The sequence below is a fragment of the Sciurus carolinensis genome, chromosome 12 (genome assembly GCF_902686445.1).
Source record: "Sciurus carolinensis chromosome 12, mSciCar1.2, whole genome shotgun sequence".
Taxonomy (NCBI): domain Eukaryota; kingdom Metazoa; phylum Chordata; class Mammalia; order Rodentia; family Sciuridae; genus Sciurus; species Sciurus carolinensis.
Genome location: NC_062224.1, coordinates 26,318,271 through 26,341,057, shown reverse-complemented (window position 1 = coordinate 26,341,057; position 22,787 = coordinate 26,318,271). Strand labels below are relative to the sequence as shown.

Below are 22,787 nucleotides of genomic sequence, written 5' to 3'. Positions count from 1 at the left end.
TGGCTTTGCTGATGGAAATGTAAAATCTTGTAGCCACTTGGGAAAACAGATGGCAAGTCTTCTAAAAATTAACAGTAGAGCTTCTATGTGCTACTGCAGTTCCATGTCTGGGTGGAAGAGAAATGAAGTAGGAACTTGAATAGATATTTGTTCACCTATATTCAAAGTAACATTATTCACAACAGTCCAAAGCTAAAAGCTATGCAGTATCCACTGGCAGATGAATGGATAAACAAAATGTGATTTTATATTTACATTCTTATTTAGTCTTAAAAAAAGAAGGAAGGAAATTCTGACACATAGATTAACCTGAAGACATTACACTTAGTGAAATAAGCAAGTCACCAAAGACAAATACTTTATTACTGTACTTGTATGAATTGTCCAGAATAACCAAATTCATAGAGACAAAGTGGAATGGTGTTTGTCAAGGAACTGGGATAGGAAGAAATGAGAAGGTAGTGTTTGAAGGATATAAAGTTTTTGTTTTGCAAGATGAAGAGTTTTAAGATGAATTGTATCTGGTTTCATAACAATGTGAATACACACAGAACTATACACTTAAAATTGTTAAAATGATAAACTTTTGTGTAATGTATATCTTACCACAATAGAAAATGTGTAGCACTTATTGAATCTCACAGAAGTTTCAGAAGGAAGAGAAATCCTAATTTGGATGAGGTAACATCATGAGCTAAGTGTGGTTTGATTTAACGTCTTCAAGTTCCCCCTCTGCTTTCTAGAACTTTCCTAATTCTTACACTGTGCTCTCTCTTCTAAGGACTCCATGTCATACTGATTTACCCAGACATTTACTTTCCTTAGTTCTGGATTATTTTAGTTTTTCACTATCATCACAATTAAAACTTCCTGCTTCCTGAGACGTATGCCCAAGTTGTTACTTGGGATATAATTTAATATTTTTCTGTCCAGTTTGGTGTTAAAGATGGAATCTCTGGGATATTCTTCAGTGGTTCTTTAATGAGAGAATCTGATGCTGTAGAAGCCAATTCAGGAGTTAATTGTGCCTTTCAAGCAGTATTTAAAATGCTTAGGGGAGGCATCCTCCCTCTTTGCAGTAGCTCTAACTGTCTAGATCATAAAATTGAAAACAAAATGATGAGCTTCACAAGTTGAAAAAGTTCAGGAACTTGATTCTACCCAGATTTTCTGTATGCCACTCCTCATTGCTCTTTATATGGTCTAACTGTATGTTAGGGATGGTTGTGGTAGTAGTAATCTATGTGGCAACCAATTATATTATAGGAAATAGTTTCAGAGTCGAATGTGGCTATATTGTATATGAAATGAGAAAGCAGAGCAGCCACAATACATAGGGAACTATTCAAATGGTAAAAATGTACAATTCTCTATTGGGAGGGTGCAAATGAATACTTAGAAAGTTTTCTGATTTTTGAATAATCCAGTAGTTCATGATTGTGTTTTTAAATAAATAGTTTTAAATGTGAACAGATTTATAACAAAATGAATCCCCGTTGTGACCAGAGGGAAAAATGCTTCATTTAGCTTTTTTTTTTTCCCTGTTTTAACACTTCCAGAACTCATGATCATTAGCCTGTATATTAAAAACAACAAAGAACATTGCAAACAGATTACCAACTAAAACATTGTGCTGGGAGGTACTTTCTTGTTTTTTAAAAAATATTTGTCACCTATGTAAGAATGTGTGTGCATTTTATATACATGTGTTTGTCAGCTTTTATGCTGCCATTACTGAAAGACCTGACAAGAACTCTTTTAAGGAGGAAAACTTTATTTAGGAGTTTATGGTTTCAGAGGTCTCAGATGGCTGGCTCCATTCCCTGGGGCTTGAGGTAAGGCAGAACATCATGGTGGAAGAGGATGACAGAGGAAAGCAGCTATGACTTAATCCCTGTTAGGGAATTAATGCACTGATCAGGTTAAACCTTTTTTAACAATTAATTCATCTCTAAACTTTCTTTCATTGTCTCACACATGACCTTTTGGGGGGACACCTCATTCTAAATCAAAACAACATAATTGCTGAAATATGGTGATGAAATCATTTAGAATATTTTCTAATTATAGATCATTGCAAAATTGCTGAGAACTTAAAATAAAACTTGAAAATAGATGCCTATTTATGTAAATACATGCATAACCCATTAAATGATACACACAAATATAATCATGCATTGTTTCATGACCAGGATATATTCTGAGAGGTGAACTATTAGACAATTTCTTTGTTGTATGAACATCATAGAGAATACTTACACAAACCTAGATTGTATAGCCTGCTATGCATCTAGGCTGCATGGTATAGCCACTGTTCTAAATGTGGCTCCCAATTAACTGAAACATTGTTAAGTGTTGCATACACACACACACACACACACACACACACATATATATATATAGATATAGATATAGATATAGTGACTGATATAATTTAGTTCATTTTTGTTCAACCAGATTCCTTTGATCACCAGGGGTCTTAAGATAATAACTGGGGTATTTTAGCTATTCTAAATACTCCAAAAGGCTTAGAGAAATTGTAAATTTAAGCATGGAATCAAAAAGATTGGATTCCTCCCCAGTACCGCAAAAAAAAAAAAAAAGATTGGATTCCAACTTAACCATAGCATTCACTCACTGTCCTATCTTATAAAAGTTACCTAATGTCTACAAGATATTGTCTTAGTTTCCTCAAGTTTAAAATTGATTAATGCCTGATTCATGCTGTTGTTATAAGAAATAAATAAACCACTGCACAAAACAAATAACTTCAATCAATCATAGCAATGAGGATTCCTGTTATTATAACACAATACAATGATTAGCAAAATCATTAAAAAATAAGGAATCTAGGAATAAAGTTAATAAAATAGACCACCGGCATTGAGGCAGGTTTAGTTAATTATTAAAAGTGAAAATTCTAAATCAGCTCTCAATTCTCATGGATGATCTCAAGAAAATGCACCAGATAAATTATTAGAATTATTATTAAACAGTATTTTGTGTGAAAAGGTGATCAAATAATGATTATGTTCTTGCAACTGCATTGCCAAGCACTATTAGCTCACACATTTACTGCCACTGGGGACAATTCAACGAGTCAGGGAAAGAGAACTTGTCAAAGGACAATCTCCACAGTTGCTAAGGCCTACAAACCAGGGAATAGCTATTTGCAATTGAGAGCATATATTTTTAGAATGTGACATTTGCAGATATTGTATAATGGAATAAAGCATATATGGTTGGTTATTGGGAACAACCAAGTGCTTCAATCCTTCTGCTTCTCCCAAAATTCTTGGATTCTTTATGCCCAGGAAAAAAAAAAAAAAAAAAAGAAAAAAGATCCTGAAAAGCCTCTGTCTTGATCAAAACCCCAAGCAGAGAGGCCTCTGTGGTTTAATTTTCCCAAACCTACAATTCTGATATGACCGAGTGGCAGGAAGATCAAGGTTGAATTAAAGATGTAATAATAATAATTTCTTACGTTTCAAGGAATGAAATCTGGGAGTTGGGGAATATTATTATGTACATAACATCATTAGATCTTCCTAGCATTTATTTAAGGGAGATGGTAGATAGGATGGCAGGATGTTATTCTAAACTTTCAAGTGAAGGAAAGGGATTGAATGGTTTAAATAAGGGACTTAGTTAATAAGAATCCAAATCAGGAGTAGATCTCCAGTTGTCTGACCCTATGTAACATTCTTTCTGTTTTAGCACATTGTTTTTGGTGTGCAGTAATTTATTAGAATATCATCCACAAAAAACTTTGTATTAATAAATTAGACTTAGATTTATGAAAAATAACCCCTTAGGTTAATCTTGTTATTTATTGCTAAACTTTCTTTTTTCTACTATTGTCTTATTTCTTGCAAAGCCTGTGATGGTTAATGTGAATTAGCAATTTAATTGGACTAAGAGATGCCTAAGATTAAGAGAATTCTGGACGTTTTGATGAGGGTTTTTTCTGAAATGATTGTCATGTGGGAGAGCAAACTGAGTGGAGAGATCTGCCTTGAATGTGGGTAGCATTGTCTAACAGTTTCCGCACATGGATGAAACAAAAGGTGAAGAAGGAGGAAGCTGAGGTAGATGTAAGCTTGATTCTTCTTGAGAAGATGCCTGAGGAATCAGACTTTAGCTCCTTCACTCTTCCAAAGCAGACTCTGACCAGTGATTCTCCAGGGAGTTTCCAGGACTTTAGTGATGAAATGGGCTATATCACTGGTCCTTCTTCTTCTGAGGCTCCATCTTCTAGGACTGAGCAACTACTTGTTCCTTTGACTCTCTAGCCTTCACATGGCCATTGTAGGACTATCCAACTTCTGATTCTGTAATCCAATCTAATAAATCCCCTTTTAATAAATCATTTATCCTGAAGTTTCAATATCTCTAGAGAACCCTGACTAATACAGATTTTCAAACTAGGAGTGGAATCATTGCTATGACTAACCTGACTATGTGGTTCAGAGGCACTGGGATCTGGTTTGCTGGAAGAGTATGGGAAAATTTGGAGAAGGTTTAGAATGTTGTAAGCAGAGTTTAATAGGTGATTCTAGCAGAGTTCAGAAGCCCAGAATGTCAAGAAAAATTCAAACAGTAAAAACTGTGCACATGAGTTTTCAGAGAGGAATAAAGACTTAATGGGGAATTACACTAGAGGTCATTCACAATATATCCTGGAAAGGAGCCTGTCTACATTTTGCCCAGATCCTGAAAGTTTCTGTAAGACTGAATTTAAAGGTGATGGATTAATTAATCTACCAGAGGAAATTTCAAGGCAACACCAAATTCAGGTGGTATCAGGGTATGCTGGTAGCTTTTAGTGAGGTTTACTGTTTGAATCAAGAGGAAGAAAAAGAGAGAGAGAGAGAGAGAGAGAGAGAGAGAGAGAGAGAGAGAGAGAGAGAGAGAGGAGAAAGATTTAAAAAATATGCAGTTGACCATAAAAACACTTGGAAAACTGGGGCTAAGGAAGATCTGATTGCTGGAGAGATTGTTATCACTAAAGAGAAACTAAGTACTTTGCAGAGAGATAATAGGATAGATACATTGAGCCATCTCAGTAATCACCCAGAGCACACTCATGGCAGACTCAAGATGTAAAAATGAACTCACTTAAGAAACACTGGGGGTACTCTGCTTTGCACATGGGTGCCTAGGAAATTGTTTCCTCAGGATTGGTTTCGCTGTGCTCAGCTTCAAAGTCATGTAGAGAGTGCTGCAGCCGTGGTTCAAGGGAACCTGGCTACTGCTTGAGCTGTCAGAAGACTTTGGCATCATCCATACCGTTCTGGTTCTGCAGGAATGCAGAATTCTGGAGATAGGGAGTCATGGAATCTTCCATCAAGATATCAAAGGACAACCTGGTAGACCAGGCAGAATGTAGCAAGGTCATAATTCCTGTAGTAACCCTTGAGAGGTTGATAAATGAGGCTGTGAGAATAAAGCCAGAGCTGAAATGGAGACCCCAGGAATTAAGAGATGCCAGTAAAGTGGAATGTCTGCTGAGGAAAGTTGCTGACTGGACAGAGCTAACCTAAGATAGAGGACTCAAGGGCTACAACTGTGAAAGCCATAAAGGCAAGACTGCCCCAGTCCTTTAGAACTCATGTATCACCACCTTCTGCCCCAGACACTAAATATGAAGTTATAGGACCTAATATATACCTGGCTGGGTTTCTGTCTTGGTATAGTTCTAGTTTTTCTTTCTGTGCCCTTATTTCTTCCTTACACAATGGAAATGTTCAACTTTATCATTTTATATTGGGTATATGTAATTTGCTTTTGATTTTTACAGGGACTTACAGTCAAGATTTTGCCTCAAATCTCAAATGAGACATTAGATTTCGAGAACTGTAACTTAATCAGTGGATTAATTCATTTGATGGATTAATAATTTTTGAGGAGTTGGGCATGATGGTGCATGCCTGTAATCCCAGCAGCTCAGAAAGCTGAGGCAGGAGGATTGCAAGTTCAAAGCCAGCCTCAAACTTAGTGAGGCCATAAGCAACTTTAACAAGACCATGTCTCAAGATAAAAAGGAAAAAGGACTGGGGATGTTGCTCAGTGTGTAATCACCCCTGAGTTCAGTCCTGGTACAAAAAAAAAAAAAAAGTTTGTTTTGAAAAAATTACTGTACTGGCTTGTATCTGTAGGTAAGTAGGATTTGATTGAAGGAAGTAGGTCACTAGGGAAGTGCCTCTGGGGTTTATATTTCATCACTGGTGTCTTGCTCTCACTCTGCTTCCTGGATGACATGAGCTGAGCAGTTTCCCACTGTCCTTTCCTTCTGCCATGATATTCTGCCTTACCTTGTGACCAGAGGAATGAATCCTACTGACCATGAACTGAACTTCTGAAACCATGAGCCATAATAAACTTTTTCTCCTCTAAGTGGTCATTATCAGGTATTTCGGTCACAGTGATAACAAGCTTACTAATGCAAAGTCAAATGAGGTTGTGCAAGCTAATTTCTTTTCTCTCTCATTAGGCTCAAACTATGAGAGATGTGATTTTGAGGACGGGCTCTGTAATATGAAACAAGATCAGAGTGTGAAGCTTGGTTGGAAAAAGAGAAATGGAACGACTGATCTATCACCACCATTTCATGATCACAATGGTGATATGTCTGGTAATTACTTTGAATTTCTTCATTTGTTTATTCCTTACTTTTTTGTCCCAAGTGTTTGATTAGGTAAGTTGAGCCCTGACTGACATTTACATTTTAATAATTATACTATCTAATTTTATGTATTTTTTGATCATTTTAAAAATATTTCTGATTCTGAAATATTACAGCAGATTCTCATAAATGGGTTCCTGGGATTCCAACAGGTCTACCTAGGTGATAACTGGGATTTTTAAAAATTTGACACCTTGTGAAATTGTAAAATGTAAATATGATAACACTATATATATTCTACAATTTTTTTTTGCTTTTGACTGGACTGATTTCAGCTCTATCTAATAGTATTGGTTTAATCAGGATGACTAGAAAGTTCTATGTGCAGCCTATCGCGTCCCCTGCCCGCAGAGAAACACGAAACCGGATCAGGGCAAGTTCTTTATTTTCTGCAGTCTGCTTCTTCTGGCTGGCCAGCAGCGGCGGGCCGCTCTTGCAAGCGCCTTACATTACATACAACAACCAATCAGCTTATAGATCACGAGGGGAAAGCATGGACAGTAATGGAGCACAATAGTGTGGATATAGCAATCATGCAGTGTCCACGAGGACCCATGGCCAATCACATTAACTTCCTCAAAATACGCCACTTGTTGGCAGAGAGTATTAGTCTGCTGGAGGTACCTGGTTTTGTTCTCAGCACTTCCTTGGCACCTTGCCAGGCGCCATCTTGGCCACGCCGAAGGGCTGGGGGTCTGCAGTACCCCGACAGCTCCCCCTTTTTTATTTATTAAAAGAATGCTGGCTTGGGATCGTGCCTGTCTTAGGCGGAGTGGTCAACCATCGTCCTTACCCGTCATCGGATAACTGCAGAGCATGCTACAGCTCCTGTCTTAGGTCGGTACGCGGTTACCTCCTTCCTTACCCGTCATTGACTACCGATCCAGCATGCTCAGCCAGACTTGAGGAGAGCTGCCAGCCTCTAAGGCCATCATGGCTTGATGGAAAATGATGCGATCTCTGGCATGAACTTGGCGTATACGCATGATAAAGCGTGTGAGGAAGATAATTGTAATAATCATTAACACACACAATGCTCCCATTCCTGCCCATTGCTTTACAAAACTGAAGGAAGAGGATAACCAATTTTGCATTTCAGATATAGGGGCTATATTAACTCTAGTAGAATTGAGGCTAACAATTTGTGATCTAAGAATGGCAGTAAGATTATCAAATTTATAAGACCAATTGGCACGTAGCTGAGTAGATATGAGTTTAGACAAATTTGCTGCATAACTAAGATTATGATAAGCTACAGGTGTAATGCACAGTCCCGGCAGATGATAAATACACCCCACGCTTAACAGTTCTTGCAAAAGGTCCATTTGTTCTTGAAGTAAGTCCACACGCTGGTTCACCAAAAGTAGTCCTGCTTTTAGGTGTTGATCCACTGTTTGTTGAGTAGACAGAGCAGTAGCTGTCTGCTGGACCACTTCATTAAGCTTAGTTGCTGACTGTACTGATGTCGTCAAGGCTACAGCTGCTGTGGCGACTGCTGCTGCTGATGCAACTATGGTGGTAATGACTGCTACGGTGATTCCAAAGTCCCTCTTATTTCTGGAAAGCAATACTGGCAATTCATCATCTGTAACAGAGACTGGGACTGGTAGGAAGGTAGGAACACACATTAAGTCTGCCAGCAGGAACCTAGAAGCATTTTAACATTGAGAGATAGCACAAATCTGAAGTACAATTGAGAGAAGCAGTTGTTTTGTTACATAGTTGAACTGTTCCTCCTAAGAGACTAAAAAGAGGTTGTAAGTTAGTTTATTCCGTGGAAACACACAAACTGAGCCGCAGCTCCAGTAAAGCACCGGGTTACCCTTATTACCCAGAGTTAAAAAAAAAAAAAAAAAAAAAAAAAAAACCCAAACAAAGAGACAAAGAGAAAGTTTATCTTTAGGGGACCTGAAGGTCTCCTCTATTCCCCCTTTTTGTTTATCATGGATAGAATCTTATACCCATTTGTCTATCCTGCCTTGGTTACCAGTTTGTTTAATCATTTGGTACTGTTGAGTAAGGACCATAGTTTGGATTGTTTAAAGGGAATAATACAGACTTCTCCCGGCAGGGAGAAAGCTGATATTTTGAAAGTCCCGAGAAGTGAGCGCACCCTACATCCCCTATAGGCAGGTAAATTTGGTAATCAATGGGCTCCGGAGATCCTTGACATTTGCAAAGGCAGATGGCTTTATGGCTTCATTTCCTCGAATTGACCCGATTCCCTATTTTTACACTAACTACCTGTCCTTAATTTTGGCTTCATTCTCCGCTTTAGCTATAGGAACTCCCAACTGCTTTAAGGAAAAGGGGGCGTCGGTCGTTCTGGCTGCTTCGAAGCTGAAAGGGGGCAGTGAGGGGCAAGCAGTTTGGAGTTCCTTTTTTTTAAAAATCGGGTCAATCGAGGGGTCCGAGGTAGAAGTCTGGTTGGGGAGGAGCAGGTTATAAAGTCATCTGGGGGTGGGTGTTTCTATGATAGAAGAACAAAAAGACATGAGTACTGAAATGAAATTAGTACAAAGTAAATGTTGCAGCATCTGGAACATGCCACTGAGTATCATGAAAATGACAGAAGTCAATCTTTCACCAGGAGGTGGAAGAACTGAGAAATTGTTCCCATAACTAGACCTAGCAAAGGCTGGAAAGGACAAGGCCTTTATTTGGGAACTTTAACATAGTCCAGGTTATCAGGAATGTAAACACAACATTTAACTCTTAATGTCATAGATATCCCAAAAAATATAGTTAAGCTACTTAAGTCATCTGATTGTGTAAAATATCCCTTTATTGGTATAACCTGTGTTTAGTAGAGAGCTCTATATTTCTGTTACTTAGGGCTAGGTAATCATACGAGCAAACATAGATTAAGTCTACCTGTGTAGCTTAGGAAGATCTGCAGGCCTTAAACTGACTAAAAACTTCTGACTCTGGCAGTTTCTCTTGATTGTTATCAGGCACATTTGCTGAAGAATCTTTCTTTCATTTGTAGCTTCCAGTCTTTATTCTAGTGGACTAACATAAGTGTACATCTTAAGTTACATTTAATTATTATTTCTCTTAAATGCCCAAGAATGGCTATATTTTGGTTTTTACTGTTTTGCTGGGTGTCCAGGATCCTCTAGTCTCAACAATCTCCTTGATCAGGAGGTTGTGTGACCCAGAGTTGCAGCACTCCTTAGAGAAGTCCTCTTATTCCCTGGGTTCAGGCTGACTGAGGGCAAAAGATCCAAATACTGGCCTATCTTGCCTTCTGTATTTAATTCCAATCTCTAAGTTTGATCTTAATCATCCAGCAAGCCAGTTTTACCAGTCATAGAGTGAGAGTACTGGGCTTTAACTTTAATGTTCATAACTTTACAGTTATTTACCCTTTTATCTAACTGGAGTCTGTATTAGTTCTGGAAGTTACCACTATCTGTTTTATAGGTGATGGCTTATTATCATAAGTTACCTAGGTTGCGTGTTTTTGAAGCAGCTACTTTTGTAAAACATTAACAGGTAACAGTTTTACAAAATGAAATTAGCAAGAGTAAAAATATATTCTGCTTGTATAATAGCTATCTTGAATTTTGACTGAGAACCACATTATATTTCCTATTTGAGATCATAGTAATTTTACAACAAAAACCAATCTTTTGATTATAACTTTAAATAAGCTGAAGTCTGACTTATTTTGGAGTCACTCTAACATGTAGTAAGGTGAGAGGGAGAGCCTTATCTCAGGTAAGGCGTGACTCTTTATAGATCTTAAGTGTTCTAATTCTGATGTTGATCTTTGCTTCTTTCTTAAATATCATTAAGTAGTTTACATATACTGTTTCCTGAGTCTATACAAACTTTATAATTAACACAATTTAACATTGTATCTAAAACATGAATCAAAGAAAGGCTGAGAGAGCTTTTAACTTTCCTTTTGTGTGTCAAAGTGGCAAAATATTTTCATGTTTCACAAAATTAACCTTTAAACAAGTCAGGCTCTAATGTTTAGAAATACATTTACATTTGAAATTTTTTATCTCAATGTAAAATATAACCAATTTTACATATATCCTATTGATAACAGGTCCTCTAATAGAACACTAAATGATAGAAATTAATCCCCAATGAAATTTACTCTTTATAAGCTTAAAATTACCATTACAGACAAGTTTATCTGGAGAATAGCAGCTTGATAAATTTCCTGCTTTAAAAACTTGTATACCTGGAAAATATGAACACATTTAATATACAACTAGAAACCATTTCACAATTACCTTGACACCTTTTTTTACCAAATTTAGTTTTTAAAGAAAAATTTAGACTCTGTAACACAGTACAATACTTTAACAGTTGTTTAACCATAATTGTATACACCCCAATTTTCAAGACTAATTGTTCTAAAGAATAAAACTTAAGAGACACAAAGTTAAGAGTAAATTAGTGTTTCTAAGAAATCCTTGTCATTTTACCATGTCATTTTACCATATAGATTAAACTTTGGCTTATATTAGAACATTAGTATTTCACCTTAGGAAAAACCTTAAATAGCTTTAGCTGTTTTACATACATACAACCAACTTAGTTAAGTATGTTACCCCATGTAATTTAAGAAGTTAAAAGTATTTGATGTTATTTAACAATTAGCATTTTAACTTTGTAAATTAACCAGACATCTCTACAAACACATTTAAGTAATCCCATACATGTTAACTCCAATTTATTTATTTTATAAAAACCAAGATATCAGACAAGTGTCCTGAACAGGATCCGTTGCCTCTTTCCTGCTGAAGAAAAGTCCTAGAAGCAATTGATATTAGACATTGTTTAACATTAACATTTCATTAGTTTGACCGCCTGGAGACTTGTAAGTTATTTTTAAAGATATTTTACTTTCATTAGTTTACCCAATTTAAATTGAACCTTTTTAAATCATGTGAATAAAAGTATTTGGATCCATTTTTAAATTTTAATTTTAAGAGCGCTCAGTTTTGACAAAACATGACATTAGACAGCATGACATACAGATAACATAAAATCAAAGGCCTTGTAACTTTATAGGTAAATGTTCATTGCAATGAAACAGATGTTCAAAAACTTCAGTTGAATAAAAAATAGAACTGATCAAAAAGAAAAAAATCATTAACCTAGGTATGTAGGATCAAAATTATGAGCTCAAAAATACAGCATTAAAGAAAAACAAAACAAACAAAGAATCCTAGAAAATAAGTTAGTTAAGTTTAAAACGGACACCCCTTTTTTTTTTCTTTTCTTTAGGTTACCCCTCCTCCTTCCCGCTGAGACTGCTGTAATTTATAATCCATTGTAGGCTTTGACAAGGCCAGGCAGGGGGGAGGGAGGATCACCCAGGACTTTTTAACCCTTTTTTTACCTGGTTGAGAAATCAGATTAGGTTTGAATGTAGAAAATCATGAAACAATTATCTCCCAATACTTGTGGGGACTATGGCTACTATATTATGTTCCCACTCTTTCTGAAGTCTGAGAATATGATCGTTCCTCTTTAATTTTTTCTAAGATCTGACTTCCTTCTTCTAAAGGCCCCTTTAAATCCCTAAAAGGGTTTTTTGATTTACCTTGCTGTATCAAACAAGATTTAACAAGTGACCATATTGCCAGAGTTCCCATTGGCAAAGGCTCGCGTCTCTCCGCGTCACGCAAATCCTCTCCTAGCTGTTCCCACTGAGGAAGATTTAATAATCCCTCGTCTAAAAACCACGGAGAGACTTTCTCTACAGTATCTAGGAACTTGAAGGCCGTGTTTGCCTTCAATGGTGTTCCGTGATTTTTTTTTTTAAAAGTTCTCTAAGAGGCCGTTGCATTCTAATCTTAGACAGATCCGTTCCCATGACTACGAGGTAGTTTACTAGTTTAAACACACAAACAAAAGACAGGCGCGCGCACGCACACACGCTCACTCACACACGCACACAGTTTGGTACCACTTGAATCGTCCCTCCCACGGGGAACCGTTTATGATGAATCGTCCCTCCTCTGGGGAACCTCTTATGATGAATTGTCCCTCCGCTGGGGAACCTCCTGTGATGAATTGTCCCTCTGCTGGGGAACCTCCTGTAATGAATTGTCCCTCTGCTGGGGAACCTCCTGTAATGAATTGTCCCTCTGCTGGGGAACCTCCTGTAATGAATTGTCCCTCTGCTGGGGAACCTCCTGTAATGAATTGTCCCTCTGCTGGGGAACCTCCTGTAATGAATTGTCCCTCTGCTGGGGAACCTCCTGTAATGAATTGTCCCTCTGCTGGGGAACCTCCTGTAATGAATTGTCCCTCTGCTGGGGAACCTCCTGTAATGAATTGTCCCTCTGCTGGGGAACCTCCTGTGATGAATTGTCCCTCTGCTGGGGAACCTCCTGTGATGAATTGTCCCTCTGCTGGGGAACCTCCTGTAATGAATTGTCCCTCTGCTGGGGAACCTCCTGTAATGAATTGTCCCTCTGCTGGGGAACCTCCTGTAATGAATTGTCGCTGCTCCGCGAACCTCGAGACGTCTCACCTTTTGAACTCTCAAACTAATTTTTCTTGATTTGAAAACTTATGTGAACTTACCCTTATATTTTTTCTCGTTCCCGGGTGTTTCGGCACCATCTATCGCGTCCCCTGCCCGCAGAGAAACACGAAACCGGATCAGGGCAAGTTCTTTATTTTCTGCAGTCTGCTTCTTCTGGCTGGCCAGCAGCCGCGGGCCGCTCTTGCAAGCGCCTTACATTACATACAACAACCAATCAGCTTAGAGATCACGAGGGGAAAGCATGGACAGTAATGGAGCACAATAGTGTGGATATAGCAATCATGCAGTGTCCACGAGGACCCATGGCCAATCACATTAACTTCCTCAAAATACGCCACTTGTTGGCAGAGAGTATTAGTCTGCTGGAGGTACCTGGTTTTGTTCTCAGCACTTCCTTGGCACCTTGCCAGGCGCCATCTTGGCCACGCCGAAGGGCTGGGGGTCTGCAGTACCCCGACAGCAGCCCTTTAGCCTTTGAAGTGGTTCTGGAGCCAAACTTTTATTCCTTTCTTCATTTTTTAGTTAATGAATTTCATTTGCTCAACATTGTGCACAGTGATTAATTTATATTAGTGAGCAAAAATCAATTCCATGCTTGCTCTCATCTGGTAGTTTTTTGCACAAAATAAAGAGAGATACCACATTGCCTAATCAAAGACTGATTTCTTTTATAACAGCGATATTTTCCTCAAATAAATACAATAAATATTCAAATATGGGTAGTACCCTGGGGAAAATTTAAAGCAAGCAAATATTCAGGACTTTAATATTAATTTGGAAATGTTTATATTAATATTAAAAATGTGAATTAGAATCCTTGTTCTCTTAGTCCTTACCTGTAAGATTTTCAAATATTTACTTTTTTTGAGTATAAGAGGGAGAATAGTGATGCTAAGTTCATAGGATGGTTGTTTTTAAGAGCTAAATGGATATTGTTGTTAAAACTTATCATAGAACACCTGGCCCTAAAAAGTAGATGTTCACTACAATTCTGAATAATTCTGGTGTTGCTGTTCTTAACTCCTTATAAACAAGATGAAGTTTTTTATTTTGTTGATTTTGATGTAAAAAATACATTTGTTTAGAAATTTTAATAATTTGTTAGGAATAAACCAACTTTATCGCAAAAAGAAACCAGTTTTACCGATAGGATCAACCACTAACTGCAATACAGGGGATTTTATTATAGATTTGGTAATGTTAGAAGGTGATAGTGACTGCCTGTAATCCCAGCAGCTTGGGAAGCTGAGGCAGGAAGATGCAAAGTTTATAGCCAGCCTTAGCAACTTAGTGAGACCCTAATCAACTCAGCAAGACCCTATCTCTAAATAAAATATAAAAAAGAACTGGAGATGTGGCTCAGTGATTAGGTGCCCCTGGGTTCAAACCCTTGACAAAAAAAAAAAAAAAAAGGAGTGATATTGCGTTTTGCTTCTAAACTTTGGCCATTGCTATATCTCGTGGATTGCTGATTTGGCCTATTTCCCCTTCAGTAACTCTGTATTGTTTCTTCTTTGTATTCAGAATGTTTTTCACAGCCTCCATTTACTTACCCTAGCCTTCTTTATAAACAGAATGTCTGCTTTTCCTCTATCTCTTGCATTGTGCCTATTTCTGCTTTGCCTATTATCTTTTTTTTAAATTTTTTTTATTATTGTAAACAAATGGGATACATGTTGTTTCTCTGTTTGTACATGGCTTAAAGGCATACCATTTGTGTAATCATAAATTTACATAGGGTAATGTTGTTTGATTTATTCTGTTATTTTTTCCCTTCCCCTCCACCCCTCCCACCCCTCTTTTACCTCTATACAGTCCTTCCTTCCTCCATTCTTGCCCCCCTCCCTAACCCTAACTCTAACCCTAACACTAACCCCTCCCACCCCCCATTATGAGTCATCATCCATTTATTAGCGATATCATTCGTCCATTGGTTTTTTGAGATTGGCTTATCTCACTTAGCATGATATTCTTCAGTTTCATTCATTTGCCTGCAAATGCCATAATTTTATCATTCTTTATGGCTGAGTAATATTCCATTGTATATATATACCACAGTTTCTTTATCCACTCATCAATTGAAGGACATCTAGGTTGGTTCCACAATCTGGCTATTGTGAACTGAGCAGCTATGAACATTGATGTGGCTGTATCTCTGTAATATGCTGATTTTAAGTCCTTTGGGTATAGGCCAAGGAGTGGGATAGCTGGGTCAAATGGTGGTTCCATTCCAAGTTTTCTAAGGAATCTCCACACTGCTTTCCAGAGTGGCTGCACTAATTTGCAGCCCCACCAGCAATGTAAGAGTGTACCTTTCTCCCCACATCCTCGCCAACACCTGTTGTTGCTTGTATTCTTGATAATCGCCATTCTAATTGGGGTGAGATGGAATCTTAGGGTGGTTTTGATTTGCATTTCTCTTATTACTAGAGATGTTGAACATTTTTCCATATGTTTGTTGATTGCTTGTATATCTTCTTCTGTGAAGTGTCTATTCATTTCCTTAGCCCCTTTGTCAATTGGATTATTTGCATTCTTGGTGTAGAGTTTTTTGAGTTCTTTATAGATTCTGGAGATTAGCGCTCTATCTGAAGTATGATTGGCAAAGATTTTCTCCCACTCTGTAGGCTCTTTCTTCACATTGCTGATAGTTTCCTTTGCTGAGAGAAAGCTTTTTAGTTAGAATCTATCCCAGTTATTGATTCTTGCTTTTATTTCTTGTGCTATGGGAGTCCTGTTGAGGAAGTCTGGTCCTAAGCCGACATGTTGAAGCTCTGGACCTACATTTTCTTCTATAAGATGCAAGGTCTCTGGTCTGATTCCGAGATCCTTAATCCATTTTGAGTTTAATTTTGTGCATGGTGAGAGATATGGGTTTAGTTTCATTCTGTTGCATATGGATTTCCAATTCTCCCAGCACCATTTGTTGAAGAGGCTATCTTTTCTCCATTGCATATTTTGGCCCCTTTGTCTAGTATGAGAAAATTGTATTTATTTGGGTTTGTGTCCGTGTCCTCTATTCTGTACCATTGATCCACCTTTCTATTTTGGTACCAATACCATGCCGTTTTTGTTACTATTGCTTTGTAGTAGAGTTGAAGATCTGGTATTGCGATACCCCCTGCTTCACTCTTTCTGCCAAGGATTGCTTTAGCTATTCTGGGTTTTTTATTCTTCCAGATGAATTTCATAATTGCTTGCTCTATTTCTGTAAGGTACATCATTGGGATTTTAATTGGAATTGCATTGAATCTGTATAGCACTTTTGGTAGTATGGCCATTTTGACAATATTAATTCTTCCTATCCAAGAACATGGGAGATCTTTCCATCTTCTAAGGTTTTCTTTAATTTCTTTCTTTAGTGTTCTATAGTTCTCATTGTAGAGGTCTTTCACCTCTTTTGTGAGATTGATTCCCAAGTATTTTATTTTTTTCGAAGCTATTGTGAATGGGGTAGCTTTCCTGATTTCTCTTTCTGAAGATTCATTGCTTATGTATAAAAATGCCTTAGATTTATGTGCATTGATCTTATATCCCGCTACTTTACTGAATTCACTTATGAGATCTAAAAGTTTTCTGGTGGAATTTCCTGGTTCCTCTAAGTATACAATCATATCATCAGCAAATAGGAATAGTTTGAGTTCTTCTTTTCCTATTCTTATCCCTTTAATTTCTTTGGTCTGTCTAATTGCTCTGGCTAGAGTTTCAAGGACAATATTGAATAGAAGTGGTGAAAGAGTGCACCCCTGCCTTGTTCCAGTTTTTAGAGGGAATGCTTTCAATTTTTCACCATTTAGAATGATATTAGCCATGGGCTTAGCATAGATGGTCTTTACAATGTTAAGGAATGTTCCCACTATCCCTGTTTTTTCTAGTGTTTTGAGCATGAAGGGGTGCTGTATTTTATCAAATGCTTTTTCTGCATCTATCAAAATAATCATGTGATTCTTGACTTTAAGTCTATTGATATGGTGAATGACATTTATTGATTTCCTGATGTTGAACCAACTTTGCGTCCCTGGGATGAAACCCACTTGATCATGGTGCACTATCTTTTTAATATGTTTTTGTATGCGATTTGCTAAAATTTTGTTGAGAATTTTTGCGTCGATGTTCATTAAGGATATTGGTCTGAAATTTTTTTTCCTCAATGTGTCTCTGTCTGGTTTAGGTATCAGGGTAATATTGGCTTCATAGAATGAGTTTGGGAGGGTTCCCTCCTCTTCTATTTTTTGGAATACTTTGAGAAGTATTGGAATGAGCTCTTCTTTAAAGGTTTTGTAGAACTCGGCTGAGAACCCATCTGGTCCTGGATTTTTCTTTGTTGGTAGGCTATTGATGACTTTTTCTATTTCATTACTTGAAATTGGTCTATTTAAATTGTGTTTGTCCTCCTCGTTCAGTTTAGGCAATTCATATATCTCTAGAAACCTGTTGATGTCTTCAAAATTTTCTATTTTGTTGGAGTATAGATTTTCAAAATAGCTTCTAATTATGTTTTGTATTTCAGTCGTTTCTGTTGTGATATTTCCTTGTTCATTCCGAATTTTAGTGATTTGGGTTTTCTCTTGTCTTCTCTTTGTTAGTGTGGCTAAGGGTTTATCAATTTTGTTTATTTTTTGGAAGAACCAACTATTTATTTTGTCAATTTTTTGTATTGTTTCTTTTGTTTCAATTTCGTTGATTTCAGCTCTCAGTTTAACTATTTCCTGTCTTCTACTACTTTTGGTGTTGGTCTGTTCTTCTTTTTCTAGGGCTTTGAGCTGTAGTGTTAGGTCGTTTATTTTTTGAGTTTTACTTCTTTTATTAAATGCACTCCATGAAATAAATCTTCCTCTAAGTACTGCTTTCATAGTGTCCCAGAGATTTTGATATGATTTTTCTTTGTTCTCATTTACCTCTAAGAAATTTTTAATTTCCTTCCTAATATCTTCTGTTATCCATTCATCATATAATAGCATATTGTTTAATCTCCAGGTGTTGGAGTACTTTCTGTTTTTTACTCTTTCATTTATTTCTAACTTCAATCCATTATGATCTGATAGAATACAAGGTAGTGTCTCTATCTTCTTTTATTTGCTGACATTAGCTTTGTGGCATAATATATGGTCGATATTAGAGAAGGATCCATGTGCTGCTGAGAAGAAAGTGTATTCGCTCTTGGTTGGATGGTATGTTCTATAAATGTCTGTTAAGTCTAAATTATTGATTGTGTTATTGAGATCTATGGTTTCTTTGTTCCATTATGTTTGGAAGATCTGTCCAGTGGTGAGAGAGGCGTGTTAAAATCACCTAGTATTATTGTGTTATGGTCTATTTGGTTTCTAAAATTGAGAAGGATTTGTTTAACATACATGGATGAGCCACTGTTTGGGGCATAGATGTTTATGATTGTTATATCTTGCTGATTTATGCTTCCCTTAAGCAGTATGAAATGTCCTTCTTTATTCCTTCTGACTAACATTGGCTTGAAGTCCACATTATCTGAAATGAGGATGGATACTCCAGCTTTTTTGCTGAGTCCATGTGCATGGTATGTTTTTCCCCATCCTTTCACCTTTAGTCTATGGGTGTCTCTTTCTATGAGGTGAGTCTCTTGCAGGCAACATATTGTTGGATTTTTCTTTTTAATCCAATCTGCCAGTCTATGTCTTTTGATTGATGAATTCAGGCCATTAACATTCAGAGTTATTATTGAGATATGATTTGTATTCCCGGTCATTTGGTTCATATTTAAAATTTTATTTATTTATTTATTTATTTTTTGACACATCTTGGTTCCTCCTTTATTTGACAGTTCCTTTAGGGTAATTCCTCCCTTTGCTGATATGCTTCTTTGTTTTTTATCTCTTCCTCATGAAATATTTTGCTGAGAATGTTCTGTAATGCTGGCTTTCTTTTTGTAAATTCTTTTAGCTTTTGTTTATCATGGAATGATTTTATTTCATCGTCAAATTTGAAGGTAAGTTTTGCTGGGTATAAGATTCTTGGTTGGCATCCATTTTCTTTCAGAGCTTGAAAAATGTTGTTCCAGGCCCTTCTACTTTTTAGGGTCTGGATTGAAAAATCTGCTGTTATCCGTATTGGTTTCTCCCTGAATGTAATTTGGTTCTTTTCTCTCACAGCCTTTAAAATTCTGTCTTTATTTGTATGTTAGGTATTTTCATTATAATGTGCCTTGGTGTGGGTCTGTTGTAATTTTGTGTATTTGGAGTCCTATAAGCCTCTTGGACTTGATTTTCCATTTCATTCTTCAGATTTGGGAAATTTTCTGATATTATTTCATTGAATAGATTATTCATTCCTTTGGTTTGTTTCTCTAAGCCTTCCTCAATCCCAATAATTCTCAAATTTGGCCTTTTCATGATATCCCATAGTTCTTGTAGATTCTGTTCATGATTTCGTACCATCTTCTCTGTTCGTTCAACTTTGTTTTCGAGGTTAAATATTTTGTCTTCAATATCTGAAGTTTTGTCTTCCAGGTGTTCTATCTTGTTGGTTATGCTTTCTATGGAGTTCTTAATTTGGTTTATTGTTTCCTTCATTTCAAGGATTTCTGTTTGGTTTTTTTTCAATATCTCTAACTCTTTATTGAAATGATCTTTTGCTTCCTGAATTTGCTCTGTTAACTGTCGATTGCTGCGATCATTCAATGCCTGCATTTGCTCTTTCATCTCATCATTCAATGCCTGCATTTGCTCTTTCATCTCATCGTTTGCTTCCCTAATCATTTTAATTATGTACATTCTGAACTCCCTTTCTGTCATTGCTTCTGCCATGCTGTCATTGGATTTTATTGATGTAACATCTAGATTTATTTGGGGCATTTTCTTCCCTTGTTTTCTCATATTGTTCAGGAATCAGTGGGTCATTAAGATATTGCAGATTTCCTCTATTGACTTATAATGTCCCTGAAGATTGCTAGTATATCCCCTCTTATCCTTCAGTAGCCTGAAGTCTTGGAGGAAGTTGATAATGCGGAGCTCCACAAAGAAGCTGCCTCTCTAGGGGTGGTGATCCTCAGGTGGCTTATATTCCCTGCTAGTGGGCAGAGGTGCCTCCATTTGTTGACCAATGGTCATCCAACAGGGAACTAGGCTGCGGGCTGAGGCAAGGCGTGTTTGTACCTGTGTCTCTGGTTTTACCGTCCTTGTGGGAAAACCTCACCCGGCAGGGAAGACTCACTCGGTGGGGACGTCTTGCTGATCAGTTCCCCTCCTAGAGGTTCCCCTCAATCTACAACTACCGCCTGGACTGGGCTGTCTTCCTCTGCAACGTTCCCAGGGGCCCGGACCTACTTTCTGGGCCTGGGAGCCTCACCCTCCGCAGGCGAGTCTCCTTAGGCTGCCTCTCCCAGAGAATCTGCCCGCAGTCCTCGAACCTTCGCTCCGCCCCTAGGCGTGTCTCTGTGAGGCTCTTCCAGCAAGAAGCCACCTAGCTCCTGGGACCCTGCTCTGTACCTAATCGCCTGGCTATGCGGCCCCTCCTCTGAGCCACCACCTGGAGCCCCGCACAATAGCTCCGATACCCAGAGACCCGCCACACACCTTCTCCTCCGGACAGCGGCTGGGTTTCCGACGTAGTTACTAGGAGCCCAAGCAACTCACTTCGCGTCTCCTCCTCCCACCAACCGCCCGTAGCCCTAGGCAGTCACTCCGAGTCCAAGTGACCCGCCCTGTTCCTCCTCCTCCTCGAGGTAGCCCCCCAGGTGTTCAGGGGCGGTGGCTCCGAGACCAAGTGATCCACCGTGCTCCTCCTCCAGGCAGGCCACTGGTGTTCAGGAGTGGTCGCTTTTAGTCCAATCAACTCACCACTCGCCTCCTCCTCTGGCAACCGCCTGTGGGTCTGATGAAGTCATTCCTAGACCAAGCGACCCACCGCACTTCTCCTCTTCCTCCGGGTAACCCCCCGGTGTTTAGGAGCCGTCGTTCTGAGTCCAAACAGCTCGCCACGCAGCTCCTCCTCTGGCAACTGCCTGTGGCTCTGATGCAGTCACTCCTAGACCAAGTGACCCGCCGCGCTCCTCCTCCAGGCAGGCCACCGGTGTTCAGGAGCCATCGTTCTGAGTCCAAACAGCTCGCCACGCAGCTCCTCTTCTGGCAACTGCCTGTGGCTCCGATGCAGTCACTTCTAGACCAAGCGACCCGCCGCACTTCTCCTCTTCCTTCGGGCAACCTCCCGGTGTTGAGGAGCGCTCGTTCTGGGTCTAAACAACTCGCCATGCAGCTCCTTCTCAGGCAGCCGCCCGGAGCCCCAGTGGTTGCTCTGAGTCCAAGCGCTGTGCTGAGCCGCCTCCTCTACGATGATCCCAGTTGTCCGTGTTTACCGCTCCAGCGGGGGGAGGGGTGTCTCATCGAGCAACTCTACTTCACAAAGTTCCCTGCGTTCCAGGGCTACCGCCTCATCCGGGATGCCTCCCCAATGGGAGAGACTCACCCGGCGGCTTTGAGTTGGTCCGAAGTCTCTCACTATCTCCTCTTTTGAATCTTGCGTCCTGGAGCAACGTGAAATGCAGCCGCCCCCTAGCCCGCCATCTTGAAATCTTTTTTTTTTTTTTTTTTCCTCATTTTTCTACGCTTATTTTTGGGGATAGTTTCATCAAGAGACGAAACGAGGGGGCAGTTCATATTAAAGAAAAATGAGATGTTGTATGGATATATATCCTTTAATCACATCATCTGGGTGATTTTAAATCTCTGGAGTGAGAGTAGATAGGAATTTAGCTTCCGACCATTTGTCAGGTCTGTTTCCTCATACTGTAAAATATGGATGAAAATAATATCAAAAGCTACAGAGGGCTAAGAGGCAAATTATTGCCCAGCATAAATAATTGAAACTTGGTGATTTTAATAGTAGCCATGCATCTTTTATAAATATAATTAAATGTTAAATTAAGAGTATGCCTTAATAGGAATTTTAAGTAAGAAAATTCTGGCTTTAGATAATAGATGTTAGAAAATATTTGTAGAAAAATTATCTTGAAGCCTGTTCTCCATTTCAAAATCCTATTTTATTGGTATTAATACAATTTCGATTCACTTACTCTTGAAATAATTTACTAGTGCTTCAAAATAAGATTTTTTATTATGTAATCAATGCCTTGAGTTTTCAGAGCTAAGTTTGAATATCTATTAGGACATTAAAAACATCACTCTTGTCAGTATTTGGAATCTAATAAAGCTCAGGGGCAGGGGGATTAAAGTGTAGTATTGATTTGTAAGAGCGTATAGCATTGCACTTGGATAAAATAGTATCACTAAAACCCGTGCAAATATATCTTTGCAGTGATGGTGTAACTATTTAAAAACAGTAGTAAGAATATGAAAGTTTTAAATAATTCGGCTGATATCAAGGGTGATCTAGATGCTTTTAAGATGTATGATTCACTGGAAATCTAAAGTATATATAGACTACTAAAGAAAAAAATAATTTCTTTGTAAAGTTTACATTTCCCTTTATGCTACAGAATGCTGGTTTCTTATTTGGGTATTTAAAATTACTTTAAAATGAGAACAATTAGGGCTTTTGTCATTTTGATCTATTGTTAAACAAGTTCTAAAATCCATATATTATGAAACA

The 22,787-nt window shown here is 38.2% G+C and overlaps 1 protein-coding gene across 1 annotated transcript in view; it reads left to right on the top strand.

Annotated features, from left to right (window-relative positions):
• Nucleotides 1-22,787, top strand: part of Malrd1 (MAM and LDL receptor class A domain containing 1) — a 686,047-nt gene that overhangs the window by 18,025 nt on the left and 645,235 nt on the right. Inside the window, exon 2 of the mRNA XM_047521295.1 lies at nt 6,494-6,634. Within this exon, the coding sequence (XP_047377251.1) occupies nt 6,494-6,634 (141 nt within the window). The remainder of the gene's footprint in view (nt 1-6,493; nt 6,635-22,787) is intronic.